Genomic DNA, 18,813 nt, shown 5'->3' with positions numbered 1-18,813 from the left:
ATTTGCTCATCACTCATTTTTCGTCTACGTTCTCTAATACTGTGAACATCAATGTTCTTTTTGAATCTCTGGCTGTTTCTCAGTCATCATCTGGGGACGTTCTCTATAACGATCTCACTGCCGCTCCAACCGAGTATTAGCTATTTGACCGACAATCGAATTGGCATCCATTTTAAAATCAAATGGGAGTTGCTACCCAAAAAACTAAATGAGGCGGGAGAGATAAATAAACATTACGCGAACAAAAATACACAATCACCTCAGCAAACCAATAAAACAAAATAATAATATCAAATAAATAAATAAACAAATGTGTGACTCTTTTTTCTTGACAAATAAAAGTTATACATTAAGATAAACTTGAAGTTTTAATACCTGTAAAGTAACTCTCGTCTTCCATCCAAAAACTTCGAAGTATATTGTATTGCAAGAAAGTATCGGCAACCAAGTCAATTTAAATTTCCCTCGGTTCCTCGAGATTAGAATAGGGGGGTTAGTAATGTTTGATTTGGTATTATTATCGCCATCAAAACAAACGGAAGGAGTTAAGGCGAAGTGGAAAACAGATAGATCAAAGTTGGGGGGTCAGGAAAGCAAGGCGGTGAAGCCAGTAAAATCGGGTAATTAGAACAAAAATACGGGGGTAAAAGAGTAAAAAAAAAGTGACCAAGAGTCGCACATTTTTTATTATAGATTCACTATTGCGGCACTGTAGGTCTAGTTAGGATTTTTAAATTAGTAAAAGATTTGACATTATTGTATATCAGTTAGATGTGGACATCTGGGATTCTGGAATCTGGATACAGGAGATTGATAAGAAATGTTGTTTTGAGTTTTATTAACAATTGATCGGAGTCAAAAACCACTGTCCTCATACTTTTACATCTAATAACAAAATGCATTCAATTGGTAATTCAGTTTAGGGTTAAGTAGTATTACCTCTCTCACTAGATGAGCCAATTGGGATTTTCTCCACTAAATGGGAAATTAGGGTCTTTTCCTCTCCCAAAACACATGGTCAACTTGGTTTGACTGTTAACTTTTAAGTCAAATGGCAGAAAATGACACAATTGCCCCCACCTAGTTAAAATTGAACATTTTTTTTTTGAAAATAATGAGGCCATTTGTATAATTTTCAGTTACTTGACTTGAAATTTAACGGTCAATCTAAGCTAACCGTGTGTTTAGGGGGGAGACCCTTGGCCATCTGGTGGGGGGATCCTAATTGGCTCATTTAGTGGGTGGTAATACTAGTTAATATACCGTTAATCTGGTATGGGTTTCGTTCTTCTCGCTACCTTGAGATTTGAGAATTTGCAAGCCTTTTCCAAATCAGATTTACCCTTGTGGATTTTACTTAAATATTGACGACTTTGTTTCGAGGGATTTGTTGTGACTTCAAAAGAGAAATCACTACCTTCACTTTGAGAAGTTTATTAACGTCAAGCTTTTCAATATTCACAACACTTTGTTAGTTTATATAAAGAGTTCGGCTTTCCAAGAACCGATTCTTGGATCAAATCCAAAGAACCGTTACATCGTCACGATTGATTTAGATCCGAGATCCGTGTGTGTGCGCCGAGATTTGTGTGTGTACCGAGATCCGTAACCGAGACAATCCAACAGCAACTTGTAATGGTTGCTGGGATTTGTTCCCAATAACTGGTTACTGTGTAGCCGGACTCTTATATAAATCCTTGGTATACTCCAATATCTTATAAACGTTGAAGTTTTAAGTTTTAACCCCCACCATTACTCTATTTTAGATCAATCTAACCAATAGAAAAACAAACTAAAATTTTCAAATATATATATAATGCACATAAATAGGTATAACATGTAACTTAGAATGACTTTTACATTGTCATAGTTCATTCAAGAGGGAATTAGCGATACCACTACACCAAATTGGCCAATTACCCTCCATATTTAAAGACCGTTTTTGTGATACCCCCACATTTGAAGATTATTTTATGATATCCTTTACATTTCCAACTTCCGTTAGTCAGCAAGAATTTGACCAAGTCAAACAAAAAAAAAAAAAAAAAATAAAAATAAAAATAAATAAAAAAAGTCGACCTAATTAAATAGTAGAGGTTATCAAAATACCCCCAGATCCATCTATGCCACTACCGTCACAGTCGCCCTCATTTTTTTTATATATATATTTTTTTAATCGTTCTCCTCTCAAGACCATACTACCAAAATTTAAAAACAATTGCCAAATTATTTATAGTGATACTATTAAATTTGCAACAATTGCAACTGATTTAAAGTGAAATTATTAAATACATGTTCTTGTGTGTTCGATTTAAAAATCTTGAAGTTAAATGGTTAGTTTAGTGGAGGGGTACTTTGGTAATCTCCACTATTTAATTAGGTCGATTTTTATTTTAGTTTTTTAGTTTTTTTTTTTAACGGTTTGACTTGGTCAACTAACTATTAACTAACGGAAGTTGAAAATGTGGGGGTATCGTAAATGATCTTCAAATGTGAGGGGTATCACAAAAGTGATCTTTAAATGTGTGTGTGTGTGGGGGGGTATCCCTAATTTACCCTTCATTCAAATTCAATTATCAAAACAACATACACATGAGCATTCTCAATTTCCTATAAAAAAACAAAAACATTCCCAATGCAAGCCACTATTATTCACCTCCACGTAGGTAGTATTTTTCCTCTTTTCCACCGTTTTGTTGAAAAGCAAGGTGAGGGTCCCCAATGCAAAGGTGAAAAATAATCTCGGACCGGATGTTGGATTCCGTCTGAATGTAAAAATAAAAAAAAACGCACTAGACGGAATGAAATATCCTGTCTGAAGTTAAAAAAAAAAAAAAAAAAAGTCGAAAACACGCGAGATTGAATTAAACATTCCGTCGTCCGAAAAAAAAACCCAATTATTAAAAAAAAAAATCACACACGAGACGGAATCCAACATCCCGTCTGAAGTTCACAACTCAGCCACTATCTCGGTTGAAGGTTTTACCCTCGTTTTGACTTAGGAAAATAGTCACATTGATATTCACCTTTGCATTGGGCAAATGTTTTGGACCATATCCACCTGCATTGGGAATGCTCTTAGTCATGACATTCTTCCTGTTTCTTTTCTAAAACCAAGTGCATTGTTTTCAGGAAAGGTGTTGTATATATGCAACTCGAATTGTGCTCCTCCTACCAGTTAAAAGTTATTTATTTATTATTCTCTCGCCTTGAACAGCTAAGGAAATGGAACGAGCGGTGGGTGATTTTGGACCCAACCACTGGAAAAATGGAATACAAGTATGCTACTTTATTAATAATTTTGAAGAAGAACTATTGATATGTTCAAATTGTGTTACATTTTTTTTTATTCATGTTAATTTGTGTATTTAGGACGAGGAGAAATGAGTCAATTGTGAAGGGAACCATTACATTTGATGCAAATAGCACAATCAGCTTATCTCCTGTAAACTTCCAGTAAGTTTGGCATTCTGTCTTTTTGTTTTAAGGACCTGCTTTTATGAATTTTAAAGTGATTTCGTATCTCGGGTCGTTTTACAGCGGACTGCCCAAGTATGATGGTTGCTGTTTCTGTATCCTCATGAATAATTATTTCATTGGCAATATAGAGAAGGATTTTTCTTTTGCAGTTTTCAGTTGGATGTATTACTAAGGATTCTTAACTAACTTACTAGATATTGGAACCCCGCAGAAAAAGGATTATTTCTTATGTGCAGAAACTCCTGGTGCTGCGAAAGCATGGGTATCAACGCTACAGTAAGCTTACTTTTCTTTTTACTTGGCGCTGTATTGCGCTAAATATTGTATTGTCTGTTTTAGGTGGTGAATACATCTCTGACACTTTGCACTCATATTGGTGACTAGAGTTGAATACACTTGTCTATATCTTTGCTACATATGTTACTTGGAACACACAAGCTACGGAACTATTTACAATTTTATTGTATATAATTTCACTTATGATGTTTATTTGATTGGTTGAACTTTGTCAAAGCATGTATGACACAATGCAATACGTTTCAGATCAAAGATTAAATGGTTCGTTACTTGAACTTTACTGGACACCCCCTCCCCCTGCGCACACACACCACCACCCCTTTTTTTCTTTTTCAATTTCACGAACATGTTCTTATTTGCTACTGTTTGCGAAACCTCCAAACAGGGCAACACAATTAGTGCTAAAGGCTCATAAAGAAGCTGTAGATTCATTAAGTGGGAATGGTTCTGCAAAACTGGGAACTGTTGCCGCGGTGGTTGCGGCTGCCAATTCGATGGCGTTGGAATCAACTAAAGAAATTGAAGCAGCAATGAAGATATCTATGAGAACTGCTCTAGGAATGGTGACCAATAGGACAACTGAAAGTCCAATGGATGACTTGGCAATTATGAAGGTACTTTAATTGATGGATACATCTTTTCTTTTCTTCTTTAATTGAAATCAGTTCCTGAATATCCTCAGAGACTTCGAGGCGGAGAACTCTTTCAGTGGATACCATATCCAATCTGAGATTTCTGAAATGACTGGACAAAACTGGAAAATAGATTCAAAAAAGAAAATTAGAAGGAAAAGCGGTTCCAGTAAACTCATTATACTTCTCCCTTTCAGTTGTGAACTTGTAATTTTGATTCTGCAGGAGACTATGAGAGTGAAGGATGAGGAATTACAACAATTGGCTTATAACATATGAGAAATGCCAGATGAGCCTTTAAATATTTTGGTAAGTTTATGTTCTTTTCAACTTGAGGTTTATGAAGAAGTCTAGAAAGAGCTTCACGAAGATAGGGTGATAGAGGGTCACCCTGTATAAGTCCTCTATTTGATTTAAAAGTTTGGAGAGGAAAACCATTAAGGAAGATTTCATAAGTTACTGTAGATATGCAAAATCAAATTACACTAATCCACTTATAAGAAAACCCCCAAGTATAGAGAAAATGATTAGTAAAGGAGCCCATTCAACTCTATCATAGGCCTTGGACATATCTAATTAAGAGCAATGAGGCCTTTCTTATTCATGTTTTACGACATGCTTAATTTTATGGATGATCTCATGAACCACATCGACATTATCACCTCTGGACCTATTTGGAGCAAAAGCTCCTTGGTTGGGTGAGATAGATTTCAGGAGTAAATTTATTGGCCAAAATCTTAGAAATTATTTTGTAAGAGACATTACAAAGACTATTGGCATATAATCTTTGACCTTAGAAGGAGCTTGAGACTTGGGTATTAAGCAAATGAAAGTGTGGTTGAGATATTCTTCAAAATGCAGTGTAAGAACTTTTGAACCATATATATATTCCTTGACGTCTAACTATGTTCGTGAAAAGGGCAGGGATCTCATGCAGGCCAGCTGGCCAGGAGATTTATGACCGTTCGTACATTTTAGTACTTTTTAATTTTTTTTACTTGATAGACAAGAAGTAGGGAAATCATTACTAGAAGGTGTAATACGACAATCAAATAAGTTAGATATATCCATTAGAGAGTCATCTGAGGCAGGAGACATAGTCTGAGTTGCGGAAGAATCGAAAGGGAGGAGAAAGAGTGAAAGGTAATCAGCTATGTCTTCCCTTTTAAGAAGCCAATCACCTGAATCAGTTTGCAATTTATCATTTTTATTTCTACTCCTTCTAACATTAGCAGTAACATGGAAAGGTTGATCTGTAAGTATAATTAATCTAGAGTTCTGTCTCCATTAATCCTCTTCTTTGGCGTGTAAGGTATTAATAAAATTAGAAATAGACTTTACTTGAGACAGGGCTTCATTATCCGTAGGGAGGGAACGGAAATGATTTAATTGATGTTTAAGAGTTGAAATTTGAGAGAAAAAATCCCAAAGGTTTCCTTGTTCCATTTTAAGAGATTTTTGAAGAGAAATGACTTTAATTAAGTGGAGTAAATGAGTAAGCAAACAAGGAATAAAGTATGATGTGTTTAACATTCTAAACAATTGTATTTATCTTCTGACTTGGTGCATTCAAAGCCATTTGAGTCCAATGTACGCATCTATGCACCTCCTTTATGTTCAGCACTCAATTTTAGTTCTTTTCTCTACTAAATTCTTTGTTGAAGGATGCCATTGTCAACTTTATCCTGCCAATCTTTTTAATTTCATCTTATTCAAATATATTATGAATGGAGCATTAGGTATTTGTATTTACATATGCCAGTTTTTGTTTTCCAGGAGAAGGCGGTCCAATTCTGAACAAGTTAAGGTATTAACGCTACTAATGTACAATGTCCCATATTTTGTTATGATGACATTATTTACTACTAAGTAACTATGCATACTTCATTGCTTCCAGTTTCAGATATTGTAAGGTAAGAGCGGAGAATTTAGGGTTACCGTCTTACCGAAACACATTGGTGCTTGTATCTAGTGAGTGATAAGACTAGATTCTATATTTGATATTAGAACAGTTAATCTGATTATACTCATTTCTCCCATGCTGTATATTTCTAGGCTGATTTTTCCAAGTTATATACATGTGTTTGGAATTTTCCAATAATGTTGACGAATACTTAGTCTCTTGGGCACAAAAGAGGGCACCCGGCCATGGATAAATCTGCATCTCGGTTAACGAGACAGAAGGTGGATTTTAGAAATTGTCATGTTGTCCAAAGTCGGTGCAACCTGAAATGGATGAAGTATTCGATCAAAAAATAAACAAATAAAAGAAAGGATGAAGTATCTTTCTGTTGTGTCAAAGTTTGTAATATACTCCCGTGCCGCAGAAGCCCTGTCTTCATTGTTTGGATTAACTGAATGAATCCTCTGGTTTAATTTGAATGACTGTTTATGATTCTAAAATGTAGAATCAAGGTTTTCAAGGAGGAAGCAGGAATGGTGATACTTGGGAGAAGGTTAGCGCATTCGGGATAAGTTTGAATATGACAAGGAGAGAAGAATGAGTGAGAAAGGTTGGTTTTGTGATGAATAATTAAAATTTTTGTTGTTGTTTTTTGTGAACAATATGCATATGCATATGCATCATAACACTTTCTGTTTCCTCTTTATAATTCAGATTGCATCCAAGAGTAAGTGATAGACTTAAAATTTTGCTTAGTCTACCATAAATTCATTTCAAAATCGTCCACAAAATGGCCTGTGTTTCCATTTATGATATGATTTCAAAAGTTGTTTATCCGTCTGATTTTCATAAACTTGGTATCTATATTTAAACTTCTAACATAAACTTGGCATCTAAATGTAAAGAGTGTACACTGCAAAATATATGCAATTTAAACACCATCATTCTTTGGGCTTTAAACTCTTCATCGTTATATGATTCCTCATTAAAAGTGAAGACCACCTCGAGTGATCAAGGGGAGAGAAAAAATTTGAGAACCCTGCTTCAAACAATATGAATCACAACCATGCTTGTTGCTGAGATGTTTAGTATAGTCCCACATGGGAAGTTTAAAGCCTTCAAAGACCATTAATACTGAGTAGTTGAGAATGCTCTCAGTGAAACACGTCAGCCCTCCTTTTTTCTCTCAGAATGACACATCAGATTTTATCTAAAAAAATGAATTCTAAGCCTTTTTTTGGGGATTTCAATTGTTCGTAGCCCAAAATACATAAAAACCTAAAATAGATAAATAGATAAAAATCTCTTTCTTAAATCTTATCTCATCTCCACTCTTAAATCTTATCTCCATTCTTAAACAAAACGAAACCTCTCCTCTTCCAAAATTAAACAAAGAAATTGTCCTAGAATGAATTGGTTTGTTCTTTCCTCTTCCAGAATTAAACAAAGAAATTGTCCTAGAATGAATTGGTTTGTTCTCCAATGATATATAATACTAATCCGTTGCCAGTTGCTTTGATCTATGTAATACTTTTTTAAACTTTTCGATTTAATCTCTTTATCTCACATTTAATATGCGTGTTTACAGGTATAGAATTGATTCTTAGCACTGGAATAGTAAAGGCGGAACCAAAATTTCCCAAATTTTTAATACCCACAGATCTTTCTTGAAATTTATGATGAGATAAAAAAAAAGTAAATAAAACAGTGGTGATTCCTCGCTTTAATTTTGACGGATGTTGAGAATGCATTGTCAAAGTTTATGAAGATAGAGAAGTTGCTTGAAGGAAACCGATACCGACTATCGGGTTAAACTTTTAACTCTGCGATTACACACCAACTCCATTAGCTATTTTAGAGTTACGATCATCGAGAACATCATATTTCCTGAACAATTTTTTTAAGAGTCCATTTATTTCACAAAAGTACCTATTTAGGAAGCTCTTTAGGTGTTGTCTTGATTCGACACAACTAGGAATCGATTTTTTGGCTGCGGTGATGAATTTCAAATTAAAGCTAATAATAGCAAGCATCGAGCGGATGGAGGATTGCCCGTTAGTGCAAACCACCCACTCCTTATCAATGTTGTTGATGTGACTTTAACATCTTACTTTACTACTTGCAAAAGCGAGTCCTAAGTTGAGATTTAACAGAGAGGGTTCGTTATTGGCGATCCACAACCAACGATAATGGAATAAAGATCTTAGGCAACTTGGATGGCCAACGCTTGATAAGGATGTTGGAGAGTAGGACTTTTGAAGGATCACGGGCCCTCCGAGCCAATCAAATGAAGGTGATTGTGATTGTTCTAATTATTTTATTTATTGATTATTTTTATTTTTTGATTGAACAAAGATATACATGGAGAATATAAGAATATTGTATGCTGAAAACAGCAAATCTACCATTTCTGTATGGGATGACTCACTCCTTTATTTTATTTTCAGCCTCAGTTTGTAAATGCACTTGGTTTCAGAGCAAATCTCTACTACTCTGCCAAAATGTGAAACGTTAAATGAGAATAACACCGGGGGCATGTCGGCGGCTTTTAGTCAAGGAGTCGATTGGCCCGTGAAACACATTTGTCGGGGAAAAGCTTTGAAGACATTGGATTCTGGATAAGTACTTCCAAAGTAAGTAAATTCTACTACTCATGCAATTAACTCTTTCATATAAGAATGGTTGCTACACTAATTTCATCCTATTGTTTCATATAAGAATGGCTGCATTATTTATGAGAAACAAACATTTGATATTATGATATCTTCTCATTCCATGCTATACAAATTTATACGCCTATGCACCCGATCAAGTGTCTTGCACTCGCTTCGGTGTCTCAAGTATACTAATAATTCGGAAAACTCGAGGTAAATAGTCCGCTAACTTTGAAAATATTTACTTTTGGTAATCTGAGTAGGTAAGAGGGGTAAAAGGAGTATTACTTGGTTGGCCTTCTAGGTCAAGGTGAATGATTTGGTTATCTATAAGATTGTTATTAGTGTACATTTATAAGGAGCCAGATTGGATGGTAGTGTTATTGTTAGCTAGAAAATGTGTTAGGATGAGAATGTTGGAATGTTAAGAATTGCCGGGCTTGGTGTTACTTGACCTTAAGGTGCATTTGGTTAAACTAAATCTAGAACCTACTTTTTCCATTAGAGTTTCTACCAATAATACAAAATCTGCTTCTTATGTATATCTCAACATTACTTGCTTTGTTTGTTTGTTGACATTAAGAACATGTGACACTTGGAAATCTAAATCCACTGAATCTTTCAAAATTCAAATATGCAATCAAGATCGAGAAAGAGAAAATCGGTCTTGAGATTCTCCCTAGGAAGTGCCGAGTTCTTCGCCCGAAAAATGGTCTTTGTAAAGCTCCCGATCCTACTAATATTTCTGCAAATGTTAGTGTTGAAAGAAACAAAAAAGCGAAAGATGAGAAAAAGGACAAATAAAGCGGTGGATGATGAGTTTTCGAGAACAAGAAGGCGCCTAAGATACTTGTCAGATCGAATGGGCTATGAGCATAACTATATTGATGCTTATTCGGTGAAGGTGGAAAAGACAAAGGTTTGCATATTATAATCTCAGCCATGCATCATACTAAAGATCTTTATCGGTTTTGGGTAGAAATTTTCATGTCCACCGTGCTTTGATTTTCTTCTTTGAGATTATATATCTAAAATACTGGGGATCCTTGATTTGTGCGAACTATTCCACTTGCTTGCACATACTCTTATTTTGTTTAGAACTAGAAATGTTTCATTGGATGTCACCGGAGCCCCCTTATTATTGCTAGACTATTGAATCTCCTAGAATTATATTTATTTATTCAAATTATTATAAATTTGGGTAAGAAGGAAAGTGTAGGTCACTGATTCTGTTAGACTAAATCAAATAAATCCACATATATTATATGTATGTAATTACTTTTGGATTATGGTTAGAGGACCAAAACAAACTTAGATTTCTTTTTGAGTTTCCCTTAGTCATGCTTAGTCAGGCGAGCAATGACAATCCAAGCTTAAAACCCGTCACTTATGCACCTGTCTTGATGTCTATATGAGTGATGTTTAGAGATGGATTAGATTGGGATACACGTCTTTGATGATTCAAATTGATTTAGATCTGAATTATTCAATTTAATATGATGTATCAATAGAATAAAAGTAAAACAAAATGCATTCATTCATGCTAGCTCAGAGTATAACAAGGTTAGTTTTCAGCATGTCGATCTATAGGAAATGTTTGGGTGCGCAAAAGACTTGAAGTTACTACAAGATATAGTAGTACAGTAAAAGTTTGCGTTTAATCCAAATGAAAAAGATAACACATAATGTGTCTAATAGAAAATCAAAGTGCCAGCCTGATGTACACAGGAGACGTTAAAAAATTCTCAACAAGTGCAGTCAGCTTCAACCACTTGAGGTGCCAATATTATGGTTCTTTATGCTCACCATGCTTTTTCTCCAACATTAGAACAGGTTATGTTGTGCTTTCTATTTATGCACTACGAAAAAAAGGTTGTTTAAAATCTAACTCTATCAACTAATTAGTTTATCAAATTTAAACCATTGAAAAGATCATAGTTCTTGCTTTTCATATGATCTGTATGTGCTTTTGTTGACAATTGACAAACTATGCAGTATCGATAACAACATCTATACACATACATAGAAGGCTAGACAGTTCATGGCCGGCTATAGGAGTTGAAACCACAAATATCATCAGGAGTAGAAACAATTCTCGCTCAATGTCACCTCTTAACATTGTAGAAGCACCTTCATTCCTCTCCCAAGGTGTTAAAGAAAGATTCAGAGGGACAGAGGTATGACCAGTTTTTTCTTTATTTGTTTCGCCCCGCTCGGCTCAAAGAAATAGGGACACCAAAATAATGGTAGCAATAGTGATATTTCACCCTTTGATCATTATGGAATAAGGATTTACAGGGAATAGGTGGTGGGTTACAAGGTTGGGTTCCCTATAGAATTCTGAAAACGAATGGAGCAAAGACTAACGATAAAGCCGCCAATGCTACAGTGAGCAGGACTCAAGTCTTCACAAGATAGCGCTATGTTGCAGGCCATGGGTTGTTACTAAGACATGGAGACAACATACAAGATTCTCTACCGTTTTTGTATTGATTGTATGTGGTGTTTGTTTTGTAATTTGAATGTATTGCCCTTTAACTATGAGTTGTATCTTACATAAAATTTAATAATTTTAATACTTACATTTTAGCAAGTTAAAAACTCTTACCTGAGTTGTTTTTGTGTATGCCTCCTAATATAATAAGTTTTGTTCCGACTATCAGTTCACTTAACTCTGCGATTACACACCAACTCCATTAGCTATTTTAGAGTTCTGATACTGAGAACATCATATTTCCTGAACAATGAAGGTCCTAAACGCAGGCAGCTGCCCCCATTAGTCGATGGGCATGTCGACATTAGCTAAAGGAGTTGTATAGTATTTTGATTGTAATCTCTTAAAAAATAGAAAAACATAAACCCTTCAAAAAAAGTATGTAGTGAATTATTAGCTATCAATATACATATATTATTTATTCAAGTGGACTTTAAGCTTTTAAGTCATTACCTATCTATGTAGCAAGTCCGGCCATAGGCCGGATCAAATGGCTAGTGTAATATAGTATAAAAGTTCCTGGGCCTCTCCACTCATAGCCATTTGGTTTTGAGTTGGATGCTCGTAAAGTTTGAGACTTGTTAAATGCAGACACATTCTTTTCTATACACCCTCAATCCAAGCCAAACCCAAAGAATAGTTTGCCATACCTGTAAGGACCTTTTCAATTAATTGTCTTAGTATCCATTTCACCATTTGTGCGCTTGACACAGTCACTGTCTTTGCAGCGTTTGATCCAATGAATCGGGGAGAGTCAGATTCCAGGATTCAGCCGTTTGATGCCCATAAATACTTTCCTGAGTCTGAAAGTGACCCGAACAGAAACTACAGGTAAAATACGCAGAGAGTTCCTGGAGGCGAAATCTGTTGTCGCACCACCATGAGGTTGTAAAGTGATAATAGTAATGCCAAGGGACTTCAAAGAATATTAGGTTCAAAACCGAGGAAGAGGCAAACAATGAATTCTAAATGAGATTTGTGGGGATATTCTAACTAGTCAGTACTTTCCATATCTGTAGTAATGCTGGGTATTTCTGTCTTCATCTGTAACTCTTACATGCTTACTGATAAATCAGATAGGCACAGACTACATACATTGGGGGAGGGTTTAGTGTCTCAATTATCCTGTGAACCTCACATCAGTCGTCATGTAGTTTTTCTTGTGATACTGTGTCCATTCATTTATGAGCTTTTAAAGGAGAATGTTCTTTATGATCGGATCGAGTACCTTATCTAAATTCAGTATAAGAATTGAAATTAATTTAGCAATGTTTTTGGGATTGTTCATTACTGAACTGGAATAATTTTATGAGTCTACAGAATCTGCCAGAAGTGCCAGAAGGTATGATTCTTGATGAGAGATTTGATAGGCTCATTAGTAATTCCTGTCGAGGTGTGAGAGATAATGTTCTTTGAAAATATTTTGCTTGATACGGTTGATATCTGGATCGACCTACTGCAGCCATTGTGTAGGTGGAATCTGATTTGATTGCAGGCGTTGTTGTGAGGCAATACAGGTGATGTCTGAGTTAGTAATGCACACTGCCAGTACATACGAATATCAATGGTGCATACCAACGAAGCTTAACTACATACTGCCAATGTACTATAATTAAGTGTATCTTGTAGAAGGAAATGAATTGGAATTTGGAAGAGACTCTCGGGCTAATAGAAAAAGCCTAGTCCTAGGAAAACGTCTGAGATTACTATGAAATTAGCAAATAAGTAAAATTAGTCAAATAAAGTTTAATGTGGTCCACAATCGGTCTCCAAGACCAATCGAAACTTCCATCTGGTTCTGCCAGAAGCTGCATCACTCTTTTTAATTCTCCATCAGATATAGCTACAGTTAATCCTTCATGCTTGGCTACACTCACTGCTAATTCAACTGCCAAAAGTTTTGCTTCCATCTTTTTTATTGACTTCTCCACCTGAGCTGCTGCAGTTGCAATGTTGCCTTGAGAGTCCCTTGTCACAACAGAGACCTGTTTTTTTGTGGTTTTTATGAAGTACTCCGTAGAAATGTGATAGATTACGGTGCAACATCTCTTGTTAGGTCTCACAACTACTTAGTTTAACGACTAAAACCAGTATTGAGATCATCGCATATAAATCTGGTACATAAAAAGCAACGCTAGAAGGGATTTGGCTGTACTCATATTGAGACAAATGAATGAGACGCAGGTTGGAGCAAGAGAAGAGGCGGACATCTACAAATAGCATCTTTCAAAAACACAGCCTAACTGTTTAACTGAACCCTCTCATAAAAATGCCACTCATTGGACCTTTAATACAGACAACGGTCAAAAGACTTTTCCCCACTGAGCTCATTTTCTGGAATACATTCCGCAAACATCTATCACTTGCAAGATAATGAAAATACCACCAAGAAAAAAAAATAGCAGGTCACAAAATTGGAGAAATAGGTATGTCATAACCATTACAAGGCATCTAACAAAATGCAGGTCACAAAATTTGAAGCAAACACCTAGCGCCCTGCATTTCTCAGCCACATCTCCCTTGTAAAAGTAAAGCCAAATCCTTTACAGAACTACAGAATTATCTGATCAATTGTACAATGACGATTATAAGATAATGCCCTCATAAGATAATTTCACAACTGCTGACATATACCACAATGGGTAGTGTTATTTAATGTTTGTATTTTAAACATGATAAATGTAGTCTGTATAACTTGATCCACAATTCCACATAACATAATTCACATGAAAGTATCAGTGCCACCACGGATAAACTGAACCATGTAAACACATTCACAACTTAAATTCAAGAGTACACAAAATTAGCAATTAAATCAGAAGCAGAATGTTGAAAATATCCATAGAATGATTCTGTATCAGCCATAATATCCACTACGCAAAAGAAAAACAAAGCCATTGTCTAAACATTAAGTTGCTGAAATCTCATAGGAAATTAAATGATAACAAAAAAAAAATTCTCTGCTTATGCAGCACCAGCACTGCCCTTGCCCTTTTTCCTCTGGAGCTTTTTCATGTAGAACTCAAGCTCCTTTCCCTCCAAGATGTATCTACACAAAAGAAAATTATTAAGATATTAATCTATTTAAACAAGAGAGAAAAGCAATTAATACAATAAAACACATGAAAGCTAGTACGTTGTGCTACTCACCCATCAGTTCTGCCACACTGACCAGGGCGGGAAGAGATACAGGCCAGCAGCCTGCCACCACCAAACTGCTCTTCGATGTGAGAATCCAGTTTCTGCTCTTCCTTGCGCTTCTCCAGTTTCCTAAGCACATGCTGACTCTTCTTAACTTCTTCTACAGCAGCCTCACCATACCATGATTATACTAAAATTGTATCTGAAAGAGGAACATTCATGAATCAATCATAACCAACATGTACGAAGTGTGAAGGTTCGAATACCAGTAATATAAATGTAAAATCATTCCTAATTTAAGGTCACAATTAGAGAGCTCAAATATGAAGACATCGACACCAACAAATCTTGCAATTTGAAAATATTTTATAAAATCAGACAAAAAAATCGACAACTCCTCAAACACTCATCATTCTCTCTACTGGTTATTTTCCCCAAAAGATTCTGAGAAAAACTAGATTGCATGCACAAGTTGACAAAAGATCAGACATTGCTAAATTTCAAACAGATGTACTGCAAAGATTCGACAGCTACATTTCAAGACTAGAAAATACAAGACATTCCTAAACTATAATACAGCTGTTCTACGAACCATACAAATAGATGTTCTAGCATGAAATCAATCTCCCTAGGTAAAACGTTATCACTCGACACCCACAAGCCAAGAAGAACAGAAAACAGTTACTACAAATACAAATAATCTTCCAAGTATTAAGGGTGTAGTCATCCAGTATAAATAGTCATCAGCAGAAATCCGGCCACAACATCATAATAACTAGGATAAAAACTATACCTCAGCACCTTCCTTCTTGGCAGCGGATTTCTTCTTCCTGCCAATTTCTACCCCATAGTGCTGAAGATACCACTGCCTAAATGGTGCAGCGTCTACTTGAATGATGGCGCTCTTCACCAAAGTCTGAGTCCTGACAAGCTCATTGTTAGAGGCATTGTAAACCACATCAAGAAGACGGGTCTTCCTAGTGACAGCCTCACTGCCCCATGAGAAGTTTCCAGTGTCCAATCTGAGAGCCCTCATCTTAACATTGCCTCCCCTGACACGAATTCTTCTCACAGTTTTGTTGCTGGAGAGCTTAGTGTTATTTTAGCTCATATTTTAACACGAGCTGAGTTTGAACACACCAAGAATGAGCCAAGATTGAATAGCTGGACTCTTTTACCAGTTCTATTTGGGACTCTTCATATAAGTGTTTAATTGCTCGTTTATAGCCTTCGTTACTGGTTTAGACATCCATCTTACAAATGTGAGACGCTCTGGTGTCCGAATCGTCCGAATATTTTAACATAACCTTTAGTGGTCATTTGTGTTATATTTTCCATGGCGACTGTAGATAAATATGTTTGAGAATGACTTTTTATCATGCAACCAAACATATATCTGGTACTGGTCTGTGATATTCCTTGCTAGTATTTCTTGCCTATGCAAGAAAATTGTTGATTTTGAAATGGATTTGAAGTTTCTACCTAAGTAAAGATGTGCATTGTTCTTTTGTTTCATTGTGAAAATACAGTGGAAGGTTGATCTTTTGTTGCTTGCTAGTCTTTGTTGTGCATATCGCATTATGAATTTTGTTGATTGGAATTATGATCTTGAACCTTCCAAGTATCAGAATCCTAGCTGTAATTACATTTCCACTATAATTGATGATTCTTGTGGTATCCATGGCAGGGCAAGTGATCAAGGGATGGGACCAGGGTATCAAGAGTCAAGACCATGAAGAAGGGGGGAAACTCTTTATTTACAATCCCCCCTGAGTTGGCTTTTGGTGAATCTGGCTCCTCTCCAACAATTCCTCCCAATGCGACACTTCAGTTTGATGTTGAGCTGCTTTCCTGGTCTAGTGTCAAGGACATTTGCAAGGATGGAGGAATTTTTTACCGTGGGAGAGAAGTGGGAGAATCCAAAGTACCTCGATGAAGTGCTTGGTGTGTTATTGACCTTTTTTTTTTGCACGCAAGTAAGGAGTAGTATTACGAATAAAAGAATGTGTTACAGAGAGATAAAAAGATTACATTTCATCTAACTTAACAGAAACTAAAATAGGATCGAAAGGGGCACTCCACTCTTGGGACAAAACCTGGTTGAATGTCACTCCAAACAGCTTGTCTATTATCAAGAGTTGCAGCGTCAGCTCCAAAGTTAGCTTCGCGAAAGGTATGGGTTATTCGCCAAGAGGTAAGTTTCGAAGTGGCTATTTTCCATCTTGCTCTGATCTTCCATGGCGAGTTCTCTCCCATAAGGCTAGGGATCTCCGTGCACGTGATTCAACAATAAAGGAGATAGCTGAGAAGCTCTCTGATACCGCTGATGCTGCTGAGGCAGCAGCATCTGCCGCCCATGCAATGGATGAACAGAGAAGAATCGTTTGTGTGGAACTTGAGCGCCTAGCAAACGAGTCAAAGAAGCAATTTGAATCATCTGCATCTAAGGTGTCAATTTTTGTGTTTTATTTTCAATATGTTGTTGTTAGAACATGGAACCAAATGCATAGACGAATTTATATGCCAGATTTGATTATGGGGTCCCAGGGCTGATGATTAAGTATCTCCTCTCTGTTTTGGTACAAGATGAAAGTAATGCTGATAATCTGGTCACTGGTCTTTCTTGTTTCTTTTGGAGGTCTCCTATGCTTCATCCTCTTTATCTGAAATCAAACCTATATTTGGTGCTTATGTTTAAAGTAAAAGGAGGATTGAGTGAGATGTTCTTCTTGTTGGTCCTTGTTTCCACTGGTAGTTAGACTTGCTTGCAAGTAAGTCTGATGAATGCCGAATTTGGATCTCGTACTTTCTTTTTACGTTTTATGCTACAAGGTAACTCCATCCTTGGGGATTTTCTTTTATCCGAGATTGCTGCCACTCTTCAAGGTGTCTGACACATAGACACACTTGAGCAGAATTTGTATCAGAGTCCGTGTGCCCATCTCGTTGTAACCGTGTTGGTTTCCAAATTCACTTCTATGTGCCAATCCTCGTAATGGTTTTACTCGGTTCTTTATAAAATTGCTTGTACTTTGTGTTTGTTTGTTTTTTTATAGTTGAGAGCATCAGAGGAAAAGGTTCTGATTTTAAGTAGAGAGAGAGAGAGGATCTTCTCAAGCAAAGAGATTCTGCCCTTCGTGAAGCACATCTGTGGCGTTCTGGACTTGCAAAAGCTAGAGAGCGTGTTGTTATATTGGAGGCGGCAATTGTTAGAGCTGAAGAGAGGGCCAAAGTTGCAGAGGCAGATGCTGGATCTAAGATAAAAGAGGCTATGGAGAAGGAGTTAGCTTCTGTGAAAGACAGGGAAGAGCTTCTGGCATATGTTAATGCATTGCAGGCACAAGCTAAAAGGTTCTATATTCTGATCTCTTGTTGTCAGACAATTTGCATACAATTTATTCTGTTTTCTGTTTTGATGGTTTCCTAGCTATGATCAATCGCTCGCTTCCAAACCTGGTTTTGCATTACGTTTCTGATTTTCCATATTGCACCATGCCATCTTTTATTAGTTCACTTATCTTATTTCCGTTATTTGTTTTATTAGTCAATATTTTGTTCAATTTGATGAATCAGTACGTTTCGTTTTCAATGTAATATGCAGTTGTCATGTTGATCTATGGTTGTCTTGATTTTCAGCATTAGGCCATGTCAGAATAACTGTACCTTAAGCACAATTCTGCATTTCATAGGAAGAATGGTTTTATGAATCTCAACGTAAAAGCATGGCTGAAAATGCAAGTTTTGTTTATAAATGATAGCTATTCTAATTCCACCCAATTTTAATGAACACATCCAAAGGCTTGACATGCTGGTTTCTGTTAGTGTCAAAGGTCACACTATGCATAATGACTTCAAATCTCTTGTCATTTTTGAAGCAGCAAGCATTTCTTGAAAACCCCTACAAGAATCGGTAGTGTGAAGCAGCACACATTCATGTTTCCAATATTTAATCCGTATCCTTAAGAAAAAGGTAGTATAACGTGTGCGATCAGATGAATCTTAACATTTGTTTAATGGGGAATTCTAAGGGGCGATTTTTCCTTTAGGGGTATTTTAGTCATTTTTACATAATTAGAAAAAAAAACAGAAAAAGCATGCAAAATACGCAAGAGTTTAGTGGTTTAGAGGTTTCGAACCCTAGCACACCAACTGGTGATGCTGGGGAATCTTCTTCTGATGAGTTAGAGTTAGAGGTTGAGAGTTTTGAGAGTG

The 18,813-nt window shown here is 36.2% G+C and overlaps 3 protein-coding genes and 2 long non-coding RNA genes across 5 annotated transcripts in view; 4 read left to right on the top strand and 1 right to left on the bottom strand.

Annotated features, from left to right (window-relative positions):
* The window catches only part of LOC147474070 (uncharacterized), a 110,255-nt gene that overhangs the window by 55,771 nt on the left and 35,671 nt on the right, over positions 1-18,813 (top strand). The gene's annotated exons all lie outside the window — the stretch shown is intronic.
* Positions 3,166-18,813, top strand: part of LOC147474067 (uncharacterized) — a 77,417-nt gene continuing 61,769 nt past the window's right edge. The window contains exons 1-2 of the mRNA XM_086586699.1: positions 3,166-3,279; positions 3,373-3,456. Of these exons, the coding sequence (XP_086442825.1) occupies positions 3,269-3,279; positions 3,373-3,456 (95 nt within the window). The 5' untranslated portion in view covers positions 3,166-3,268. The remainder of the gene's footprint in view (positions 3,280-3,372; positions 3,457-18,813) is intronic.
* LOC147474072 (uncharacterized) lies at positions 3,535-17,792 on the top strand. Its single transcript, XR_015210148.1, has 3 exons — positions 3,535-3,572; positions 3,675-3,756; positions 17,658-17,792. It is a non-coding gene; the product is annotated as an uncharacterized LOC147474072 (long non-coding RNA).
* LOC147474074 (uncharacterized) lies at positions 10,433-11,578 on the top strand. The gene is made up of 2 exons (XR_015210150.1): positions 10,433-11,143; positions 11,265-11,578. It is a non-coding gene; the product is annotated as an uncharacterized LOC147474074 (long non-coding RNA).
* On the bottom strand, positions 14,347-14,786 carry LOC147474073 (small ribosomal subunit protein eS8-like; the record flags this gene model as incomplete). The annotated part of the gene is made up of 2 exons (XM_086586741.1): positions 14,347-14,509; positions 14,611-14,786. Coding segments are annotated over 2 exons (261 nt in total), but the record flags the coding sequence as incomplete, so codon positions are not given.

The sequence above is a fragment of the Coptis chinensis genome, unplaced genomic scaffold (genome assembly GCF_015680905.1).
Source record: "Coptis chinensis isolate HL-2020 unplaced genomic scaffold, ASM1568090v1 utg136_pilon_pilon, whole genome shotgun sequence".
NCBI classification, from domain to species: Eukaryota; Viridiplantae; Streptophyta; class Magnoliopsida; order Ranunculales; family Ranunculaceae; genus Coptis; species Coptis chinensis.
This window is presented reverse-complemented; position numbering and strand designations above follow the sequence as displayed.